Consider the following 11,732-nt stretch of genomic DNA (forward strand, 5'->3'; position numbering starts at 1 on the left):
TCCCCCGGCCCTCAAAGGCCTCAGACTTCCAGTTGGGTTTGGCTAAGAGGAGAAAGGAAGGGCTGAGGAATTTATTCCCTCCCTGCCGGACCAGCTTTCAGCAGCGCCTGGTTCCTCTTTCTACAGTCCCCGGCGTGTGAGGCCTCTGTCCCCCTCACTGCTCCCTGCCCCCATCCCTGAGTGTCCACTGACCTTGTAGGTGCCTGTAGCCCTGGCCACACCTCTGCAATTAGTCCCTTCATTAAGCTCCCCTCAATTTTACCCCCTTGAGGGAGCCATCTGCTTCCTGCCGAGACTCTAGCTGGCACCCATACCTCTGGGCTGTCAAGACTCCCAGCCAAATGACAACTGTCCTACCTCTGCCATTGTGCTCATATGGAGTTACCATTTATGTATTCTTCTCCTCTGTGCTAATCACTAGCGCAAGCAAAACACATTTCCTCAGAATAAGACTTCAGGGGCGCCTGGGTGGTTCAGTTGGCTAAGCGTCCGACTTCACCTCAGGGTTCGTCATCTTGCGCCTCTGTCTCCCTCGCTCTGCCCCTTCTTCCTGCCCCCTGCCCCCCGCACTCGCGTGTGCTCTTTCTCTCTCAAAGATAAATGTTTAAAATCAATAAATATATAAAAAAAATTAAAAAAGAATAAGACTTAAATTCATTCATCTCTTTAATACATTGAAACTTTCACGGAGCTGAGGAACCACTATTCTTTTGTCCATTATTGGTTAAGGAGAAAGGATATAGAGAGACTTAGTATGTCACCAGTTTGGCTACTGGTCTGGGAAAAGTTAAGAAGCCAGAAAATACCAGTAGTGGTGGAAAGGTGGGGACATCCTAACCTTCCGTGTCTCCTGGTGGGAGTTACAGACTAGGGCAGTCCTCTGGGCAGCAATCTGAGTCTAAATAAATTCGAGCACACCCCCATAACACAGCAGTGCTTATGTCCCATAAACTTTTCCACACTGGTTTATAAGGAGCATGTATGAGGATGTTCAATGCAATGCAATTTGGGGGGCAAGGGGCAGAGGCAGGTTGGGGGTTGTATAGGGCTGTCAGATTTATGACAAAGTGAAATTGCAGATCGGTAGGGAAAAGAAAGTCTTTTCCATAAATGGAGCTGAGTCAACCTGCTACCCAAAAGTGGCAAAAAACAAACAAACAAAAAAAAACCTGACCCCCCACTATACACAGTAATAGAAATATCATTTGGCTTCTAAATCTAAATGTGAAAGGAATAAGACTCTTAGAAGAAAATACCAAAAAACATCTCCCTGACCTTGAAGTAGGCGAAGATTCTTTTTTCCTAGAGAGCATTTCCTCTTTTGTTTGTTTGGTTTTTTTTTAAGTCTATTAATTTATTTTGACAGAGACAGAAGGCACAGGGGAGGGAGAGAGAGAGAATCCCAAGCAGGCTCTGCATGGTCAGTGCAGAGCCCCATGCTGGGCTTGAACTCACCAACCAGGAGATCATGACCTGAACCGAAGTCGGACACCTAACCGACTGAGCCACCTGGTCACCTCCCGGCCAAGATTTCTTCAACAAGACAACAAATGTGAGCCACATAGGAAATATGTACTAATTACCAAATTAGACTACATTTAAATTAAGAAATACCGTTCATCAAGAGGCAACATTAGAAGAGTAAAAAGACAAGCCACACAGTGGGAGAAAATATTCACAACACATACATCTGACAAAGGACTTGGACCCAGAATATGCAAGAACTCCTACAAAACAATCAGAAAAGGGCAGGAAAATTAATATGCAAACGGGCAAGGGACTTGAATGGGCATGGCACAGGAGGCTATCCAAATAGTGAATAAGCAGATGAAAAGGTGCTCCACCTCATTAGTTGTTATTAGTCATCAGGAAAATGTGAATTAAAACCACAATAGAATGCACACCCATCAGAATGGCTAAAATCAAAAAGATGGACCACACTAGGGGCTGGATGTACAGTAACTGAACCCCTCGTACACTGCTGGTGGGAATGTAAAATGTTACAAATCGGCAGTTTCCACTAAAGTTAGATATACACCTACCCTATGACCCAACACTTTCTTTCGCTCGATGTGGGTGTAAGTCACCAAAAATGAGTGCTTACGCCCCCCAAAAACAGGTACGAGGAAGCTTAAAGCAGCAATAGTTTGTAATAGATTGAAATACTGGTAATTACTGGTTTGTGATAGTCTAGCTTGTGCTGGCCCTAAACCAGAAGCAACCCAAATGCTCACCAACAGGTGAATGGGAAAAATTCGCCGTATTCACACTGTGGAATACGATACAGCAACGAGAAGGAGCACCCTACAAGTACGTGTAGACAGGGATGAGTCTCACAAGCACAGTGTTGACTGAAGGAAGCCAGATACAAAGGGGTACATCCTTCAGGACTCTATTTTTACGAAGTTCAAAAAGCAGGAAAACAAATGTACGCTGTTAGAAGTTAGGCCAGTCTTAGGGCACCTGGGTGGCTCAGTCGGTTAAGCGTCCGACTTCGGCTCAGGTCATGATCTCACGGTCCGTGAGTTCGAGCCCCGAATCGGGCTCTGTGCTGACAGCTCAGAGCCTGGAGCCTGTTTCAGATTCTGTGTCTCCCTCTCTCTGACCCTCCCCCGTTCATGCTCTGTCTCTCTCTGTCTCAAAAATAAATAAACGTTAAAAAAAAAAAAGAAGTTAGGCCAGTCTTTACTCTAGGGAAGTAGTGAGAGAGGTAGCCTTAGGGGGGCGGGCTTCTCTGGGGCCGTTACATTCCTTTTCCTTATCTGGGGACTGGTTACCACCCGCTGCTCATTGGTGGAAATGCTGGGGACTCACGATTTATCTGCATTTTTATGTGCATATAATACTTTAATAAACAGTTAAAGTATGATATACATGCCCACTAATTAGCAATGCACATTTTGTAAAATCATTGACCCACAAAGATAAGAATTTGCATTAAAACTATCAGAATGGGGAGCGTCTGGGTGGCTCAGTCAGTTAAGCATCCAACTTCAGCTCAGGTCATGATCTCACGGTTCGTGAGTTCGAGCCCCACGTCGGACTCTGTGCTGACAGCTCAGAGCCTGGAGCTTGCTTTGGATTCTGTGTCTTCCTCTCTCTCTGCCCCTCCCCTGCTCACACTCTGTCTCTCTCTCCCAAACAAAACAAAACAAAACAAAACAAAACAAAACAAAACAAAACAAAACAAAACAAAAAAACTAGGGTGCCTGGTGGCTCAGTTGGTTAAGTGTCCGATTCTTGATTTTGGCCCAGGTCATGATTTCACTGTTCATGAGTTCAAGCCCCACGTCCAGATCCACACTCACAATGCATAGGCTGCTTGGGATCCTCTCTCTCCCTTTCTCTCTGCCCCTTCTGCATGCTCTCTCGCTCTCAAAATAAATAAATAAACTTAAAAAATTTTTTAAGTATATATCAGAATGGGAGGGGTACCTGTGTGGCTCAGTCAGTTGAGCAACCAACTCTTGATTTCGGTTCAGGTCATGATCCTAGGGTCGTGGGGTCGAGCCTTGCATTGGACTCGCACTGAGCGTGGAGCCTGCTTGGGATTCTCTCTCTCTCTGCCCCCCTCCCCCACTTGTGTTCTCTGTCTCCCTCTCAAAATAAGTAAATCAACAAACAAACAAAAAACTACCAGAACAGGGCACCTGGGTGGTTCAGTCCATTAAGTGTCTGACTCTCGATTTCAGCTCAGGTCATGATCTCACAGTTTGTGGGTTCAAGCCCCACGTCAGGCTCCATGTTGACAGCTTGGAGCCTGCTTAGGATTCTCGCTCTCCCTCTCTCTCTCTCTCTCTCTCTCTCTCTCTCTCTCTCTGCCCCTCCCCCACTCATGCTCTCTCTTTTTTTCTCTCCCTCTCAAAATAAATAAATAAACATAGAACAAGAGAGATGAAAACAGTTGTGGGTTTGTTGCGTTTAGGAAAATTATAGATGTAATAACTTAAGAAGACATGGGGCACGTATGAGAATTGTTTTTTTTTTTCCTTACAGGGGATGCCTACACTTCTCTGGACTAGATGTTTGTCTGTTTGTGGTATCGGCACTGATGTTCTGTGAATCAGTGAAGAGTCCTTGATCCCCATGTTACCACATCCCACCCCTGCTTAAAATCTTACCATAGCTCCCCAGTGCCCTCACAACCTACATGGCGGCCTAGAAGGCCCCTCAGGATCTGACTCCAGCTGCTTCCTTTTGCATTGCATTAGTCACCACCTCATTCTACCCACTCCCAACTTTTGGAAGGGTTGCATATGCTGTTTCCTCTGCCTGGAATATTCTTCTGCTCTCCCCCCCAGGGTTCACTCTTATTCATCCTTCTGGGCTCAGCCTAGGCATCTCCTCCTCCAAGAAGCACTCTGCCTCTCTGGACTGAATCAGGCACCTCATCTGAGCTCCAATAGTCCCTGGGCTTCCCCATCCCAGCCCCCTGCCTGTGCCTCACCATCCTGGCCCTGACCACTCCGGGTCATCACTACTCTCCCAGGGGACTGGGAGCTCTTTGGGCTGGCTCAGTTACCATCATGTCCCTCAGATTGTCCAGCATAGGTCAGGCACAGGGGAGGCACTGAATATTTTGTGGATGAAATCATCTAGAATTCTAAGTTGATGTGATCCCAAGTTTTTAAGGTTCTAAGAATCTAAAAGTATGATTTTAAGTTTCCACGAGTGTATTTTATACCAGTCTAGTTTCTTTTCTTTTTTTTTTTTTTTTACGTTTCTTTTCTTTTCTTTCTTTTTTTTTTTTTTTTTTTTGAGAGACAGAAAGACAGAGCACAAGCGGGGGAGAGGCAGAGAGAGAGGAAAACACAGAATCCGAAGCAGGCTCCAGGCTCCATGCTGTCAGCACAGAGCCTGACGCAGGGCTTGAATTCACAAACTGCGAGATCATGACCTGAGCCGAAGTCGGACACTTAACCCACTAAGCCACCCAGGCGCCCCTCTGGTTTCTTTTTTTTCTTTTAAGTTTATTTATTTATTTTGAGAGAGAGAGAGAAAAAGCATGAGTGGGGGAGGGGCAGAGAGAGAGGAGAGAGAGAGAGAGAGAGAGAGAGAGAGAGAGAGAGAGAGAATCCCAAGCAGACTCCTCACTGTCAGTGCCAGTGCAGAGCCTGATTCGGGGCTCAAACTCATGAACTGTGAGATCATGACCTGAGCCAAAGTCAGATGCTCAACCGACTGAGCCACCCAGGCGACCCCATTCTAGTTTCTAAATCAGAGGAAGCTGGCCATCCATTAGGTAATTCTCATTCACACTTTTGTGGAACATATAGATTTTTTTTAACTGGGAAATTGTACAAAAACATCAGAGCTAGGGGCACCTGGGTGTCTCAGTCACTTGAATGTCCGACTTCGGCTTAGGTCATGATCTTGCAACCCATGAGTTCAAGCCCCGCATTGGGCTCTGTGCTGACAGCTCAGAACCTTGAGCCTGCTTCAGATTCTGTGTCTCCCTCTCTCTCTGCCCCTGCCCCGCTCACGCTGTGTGTGTGTCTCTCTCAATCAAAAATAAATAACAATTAGGGGCGCCTGGGTGGCTCAGTCGGTTAGTGTCCGACTTCGGCTCAGGGAATGATCTCACAGTTCATGGGTTCAAGCCCTGCATCGGGCTCTGCGCTGACAGGTCAGAGCCTGGAACCTGCTTTGGATTCTGTGTCTCCCTCTCTCTCTGCCCCTCCCCCACTCACGCTCTGTCACTCTCTCTCTCAAAAATAAATAAACATTAAAATTTTTATAAATAAATAAATAAATAAATAAATAAATAAATAAATAACATTAAAAAAAAAAATCAGAGCTAGCAAATTTGGGCCCACAGCTCCCATGGCTGGAGCTGGTGACCAGGGTATTGTTCCCCAGTTGACCATGGCCCCCAGTCTACTCTCTCATTTATGTCACCTGCTTCTGGGAGGCCCTTAGGTTTGACACCACTCTTAAACATCTTATAATTATAAAGTTTCAACAATCTTAGTATCAAAGATCCCATGATGGATATGTTGAGTTACTAAAATTCTGAGATTCTGAAGGAACGGATTCCGACCTTAGGGTTTTAAGATTTCATGATTACTACAGTCTTCGTTTATGTTTACAACATTCCACGTTTCTGAGATAAGAAGGTCCCAAGGGTCAAAGGTACTAAGGGTCTAATGTTTTAAAGGCTTAGGGCTCATGGTTATGAAGTTACATGTCTCTGAAGGTTCTCAGGGTCTTTGCTCATAGCTTTTTTTCTTTGTTTATTTGTTTAGGCTTATTTTGAGAGAGAGAGCTAGAGAGAGCACACACAGTCATGTGCGAACGAGCGGGGGAGGGACAGAGAGAGAAAGAGAGAGAATCCCAAGCAGGCTCTGTGCTGTGAAGGACAAGATCATGACCTGAGCTGCAATCGAGAGTCAAATGCTCAACGGACTGAACCACCCAGGCACCACTGTTTGTTTGTTTTGAAGTAGGCGCCATGCCCAGTGTGGGGCCCAATGCAGCTCCCCTGCCTCCCCCGAACTCACAACCCTGAGATAGAGACCTGAGCTGAGGATCAAGAGCGAGACGCTCAACCGACTGAGCCACCCAGGAGCCCTTGCTCCTAGTTTTAGTGCTGATGATTAAATAACTTCTGAGGTTCTAAAGCCCTCTCTGAATATGAAGTCCTAAGGCTCAAGGGTCTACAATTCCAAAGGTCTTCGGTTCTAAGATTCTATCACTATATGGTTCAGGTCATGATCTCAAGGTTTGTGAGTTCAAGCCCCACGTCGGCCTCTGTGCTGACAGCTCAGAGTTTGGACCCTACTTCGGATTCTGTGTCTCCCTCTCTCTCTTCCCTTCCCCCACTCATGTTCTGTCTCTCCCTCTCTCTCAAAAATAAATAGACATTAAAAATTTACAAAAAACAAAAACAAAAACATCAACGTAGGGTGACCGACCATCCTGGTTGGCCCCAGGGTTTCAGAGGGTTTCAGTGCTAAAAACTGGAAGTGTGGTCATTCTATCTCAAAATTCTTGGGATCCACATTTCTATTCTGAAATTCTAAAGGTTTAGGATTATAAAGCCCTAAGGATCTATGTGTATTAGAGTTTAGGTTTCTAAGGGTCTAAGATCCAAGGAGGTCAATGATTAAAATTTCTAAGGTCTATGATTATAAAGTTCTGTGTTCTAAGAGTCTCATTTCTAGAGGCCTCAACTTCAAAGAATCTTGGAGTATGACATTCCAAGGTCCAAAAATCCAATATTTCAGCATCTTGAGATTCTAAAGAAGTACGCTTATAAAATCCCACATTTCTTTTTTATTTAAAAAAAATTTTTAATGTTTATTTTTATAGAGAGAGGGACAGCATGAGAAGGGGGCAGAGAGAGATGGAGACACAGAATCCGAAGCAGACTCCAGGCTCCGAGCTGTCAGCACAGAGCCTGACGCGGGGCTTGAACTCACAAACTGTGAGATCTTGACCTGAGCTGAGGTCCGACGCTCAACCAAACTGAGCCACCCAGGCGCCCCAAAAATCCCACATTTCTGAGACTATACATTTTCAAGGTTGTAAGGCAGCACTGCCCCATACAGTATCCACAAGCCACATATGGCTACTTAAATTTAAATTAATTAAAACTGAATACAATGAAAAATTTGGTCCCTCACGAAGCACTGGCCACATTTCAAGCGCTTACAGCCAAAAGTACTAGTGGTTAGTGGTTAGTACATCGGACATCACAGATAGAGAACATTTTCCCATCACTGTGGAAAGTTCCATTGGACAGTGTTGGTCTACAGATTCAAGTGAAAAGGGTCTGTAACTCTCTTCCCATCCTCCAGGCCATCAAGGTTCTCAAGCTCTGAGGCACACAGATACCACCCCAACAACCTCCTCCCTTTCCTCTTTCCCTCCTCCCACCCCAGCCCTCTTCCAGGTACCTGCCAAGGCCTTGATCCTGGAGCACTCAAAGAGGGAGGCGGCTGCCGTGGCGGCTGCTGGCTGCTCCCGTTCCCAGCCCCGATCCGGACTCTCCCAGCGGGCTGCAGGATTGTTGTTGTGAGGGGCCGGCAGGCCCTCCATGTTGTCCACTTCCCCTGGTACCTGTGCCATCGGGGAAGGTGAGGCCTGGGGAGGAGCAGAGGCAGGTTAGGCTAGACACAGGTCCGGAGCTCAGAGGTCCCACTTCTAACAGCCGCTGTCTGTGAGTCCTGTCCACTCCCTCGCCCTCAGTTTCCCTGTCTTTAAAGTGGACCTAATACTACTGACAATAATATTCACTGTGACCACTTCATAGGGGTGTGATAAAGCACCCAGCTCAGCACCTGGAGCAGGGCAGGGGCTGGGCAAATTGTCCCTATATTATTGTTAGAAGGATGACACTTATCAGTAGAACTCTAAAATGCAGTGAAGGGGCTCTTGAGGGGTTCAGTCGGTTAAGTGTTGGACTTCGGCTCAGGTCATGATCTCACAGTTCGTAGGAGCCCCACATCGGGCTCTGTGCTGTCAGCACAGAGCCTGCTTGGGATTCTCTTTCTCTTCCTCTCTCTCTGCCCCTCCCCTGCTTGCATGCACGCTCTCTCTCTCAAAATAAATAAATAAACATTAAAAAAAAAAAAAGACATTGGGGTACCTGGGTGGCTCAGTCGGTTAAGTGTCAGACTCTTGATTGTGGCTCAGGTCATGATCTCACAGTTCATGGGTCCGAGCCCCACATCGAACTGTCAGTGCAGAGCCTGCTTGGGATTCTCTCTCTGTCTCTCTCTCTGTCCCTCAAAAATATATAAATAAACTTTAAAAAATATAATGTTTATTTATTTTTGTTGAGAGAGAGAGAGACAGAGTGTGAGCAGGGGAGGGGCAGAGAGAGAAGGAGACACAGAATCTAAAGCAGGCTCCAGGCTGTGAGCTGTCAGCACAGACCCTGATGCGGGGCTTGAACTCACCAACTAGGAGATCATGACCTGAGCCAAAGTCGGATGCTTAACAGATTGAGCCACCCAGGTGCCCCAAACTTTAAAGGATTAAAAAAAAAAAAGACATTATAGAGGAGGAAACTAAGGTCCAAGGTCGCAAAGCTAGTGGGTAGCCAGAGTTCAAACACAGGTACTACATTTACATTAAATGGCCCCAATTCTTCATCCTTATAACCACATCCTTTGCCATAGAACTCTGGAGAGTTCTATGTAGGGAGGGGAAAAGTGGAAGAGCGTCCCCTCACAACCTTGACTTCCGGTTTGGGCACATGACTAGCTTTGACCAACAGAATTAAGTGGAAGTGCTGTTGAATTCTAAGCCTAAAACTCAAAGGACTTTGCATGTTTTTGTTTGTGCTTGATTGTGACTGTGAGAAAAACACTCTCAGGGTAGGCTGGGCCTAAGGCCCCAGTCACGAAAGCCAAGGCCGGCTAAAGCAGCCAATAGTCAGCACCGCTCCCCACCCCACATCCCAACACGTGAATCAGCCCCACTGAGACCAGAAAAACTGTCCAGCGGAGCCCAGCCTAAGTCCCTGACCTCAGACTTGATGGGTAAATAAAGGCGCCATGTTTTCAAACACTGAGTTTGGGGTGGTTTCTTATGCAGCATTATTGTGGCAACAGCTAGCTGACATATTGTCTGATCCAGAGCTATGCTCTAGAACACTTGCCAGATTGCAAATATGAAACTAAAGAGGGTGGGAGGCATTCGGATACCTCTCCTCCTCCCTCTGGGCCCCCAGGCCTGATTCTGAGACTACAAAAGGAAGGAACTGTGAGGAGATCAATGTCCTTCTCAAAGACCCAAACAGCTGACAACACACCAGATTGTAAGAAAGCAGGGTCTGGGTGTTGGTCAGTGTAGCGGAGATTGTCCCTTCTAGTGGACATTCCAAAATCCACTGTTATTCTTCTCTCCTTCTACAGAAAGCTTATAAGTAGGCACATGGCTACTTACCACCTGTGTGACCTTGGCCAGTCACTTCCTCTTTCTGGGCCTCAGTTTGTTCATCTGTAAAATGGCAATAATAGTGCCCATATTCTAGGGATGTTTGTAGATGAAATGAGTTAATAGTGCAGGAAATACGGTATCTAGTACATGCAAGCCCTTGATACATGGTCCTTGTTATCATTATTCATCCTCTCTGGTCACATATCTTAGCAAATCAAAGTGCCTGTGCTGGAGTCAGAGAGAAAGGAGTTCAAGCCCTGCTTTATTCTTGCTGCATCTTTAACCCATCTTTAACTTGGCCTCCCTACCTCAGTTTCCCTCCCTGTTAAATGGTGATCACAACTGTTTCCTCCGTGGAGAACACTTGGGGATGGGGAGGCACTTAGCACTTGGTGAGCTCTCTGTCAGGCTGGGAAGAGCGCTGGCCATTATGTGATTGAATGGAGAAGGAAGGGAGGCAAAGGAGATGGGGGAGGTGGAAAGAGGTGTTCCAGGGCCCCAGCAAAGGCTCCAGGCTGGGGGTGGGAAAAAAAAAAATAATAATCGATGCTTTAACCCTTCCGAGGCCGCGCTTCTCTCTCCCTGCAGTCTAGTCACTGTTCGAAAGCAGGGGACCTGGGAAGGACAAGGCCCGGGAGGAAGACTCACGCATGGCGCGGAGGCTGGCCTGGGTTGAGGTGTGGGGGCTCATTCTGCCCTGGACCCTTCCCCTCCTCCAGCCCGGGAGACCCTAGGGGCTCAGGCCATGCCCACGGCGCGCGGGGGAGGGATTCTCGGGCAGGTGGGGACATGCTGCAGGGAGGGGCTATCACCCAAAGCCGCTCACCTGGGCCCCGTGGCCGCCGGTGCCGCCGTCCTCGCTGCTCGCGGCGCCCGACCGCCCTCACTGGCGGCGTCCGGTGCCCGGCCCAACCCGGCCCGGCTCCGCTCGGCCCCGCCGGCCCCGCCGCTCGACCGGATCCGCATGCGCCGCCGCCGCCGCCGCCGCGCCTCCCCCGCTCGCGCGGCCGCCGCGCTCGGCGCGCCCCCGGGACCCCCTCCCGCCAGCCGCCTCGGCCGCCTGCGGCGCTGGCCCACGCGCGGTCACACACCGAGCCACGCCACTCGCCGGGCCAGAGGTAGCGTCACACACAGCCACGCACTCTCACGGGGTCACACACTCCCACACTGTCACACGCACACACACGCACACACACGGGGTCACATACAGCGTCGCAAACATTTACCCACAGCCACACACTCACACGGTATCACCCCCCCCCACCCACGGGGACACACAGAGCCAAACATGCAAACTCACACGCAGTCACACGCTCACATGGGGTCCCACTCTGGCACAGTCCCCGACAGCATCACACATGGTGACACGCTCAAATAGTGCCACCACCCACACCATGTCACACACAAGCACGCATATGCCATGCACTGTCGCACACTCCCATGGGGTCACAAAGAGTATCATCTGCTCACGGGTCACGCACAGCTTCACAATCACACAGTATCACACACTTTTTTACACACTCAAACTTGTTACACCTGTCACACATCTTGCAGGGTCATACACTCATACATCATACAGTCCCAAGAGGTCACAAACAGCATCACAACAGTTAACACCCACAGCCACACACTCAGATAAGGTCACAGTGACACATCCTTACATGTCACATGTGGTGTCATACACTCCCATAAAACACATCTCACACGTGTCCCACACCACATCCCCCAGCTTCATGGATGCATACAGCATCACAGACTGACACAGTGTCATCCACAGTGGCACCACAAGGTCCCAAAAGAACAGCATCAATGTTTGCCACATGTCTCACACAGTCTCATACTGC

General features: G+C 48.1%; 1 protein-coding gene across 1 annotated transcript in view; it reads right to left on the minus strand.

Annotated features, from left to right (window-relative positions):
- SPTBN4 (spectrin beta, non-erythrocytic 4) overlaps nt 1–8,070 on the minus strand; it is a 74,247-nt gene extending 66,177 nt beyond the window's left edge. Inside the window, exon 1 of the mRNA XM_042969534.1 lies at nt 7,899–8,070. Coding sequence (XP_042825468.1) covers nt 7,899–8,070 — 172 coding nt within the window. The remainder of the gene's footprint in view (nt 1–7,898) is intronic.
- Between the last annotated feature and the right edge of the window lie 3,662 nt (nt 8,071–11,732).

Source organism: Panthera tigris, chromosome E2, assembly GCF_018350195.1.
Source record: "Panthera tigris isolate Pti1 chromosome E2, P.tigris_Pti1_mat1.1, whole genome shotgun sequence".
In the NCBI taxonomy this organism is placed as follows: domain Eukaryota; kingdom Metazoa; phylum Chordata; class Mammalia; order Carnivora; family Felidae; genus Panthera; species Panthera tigris.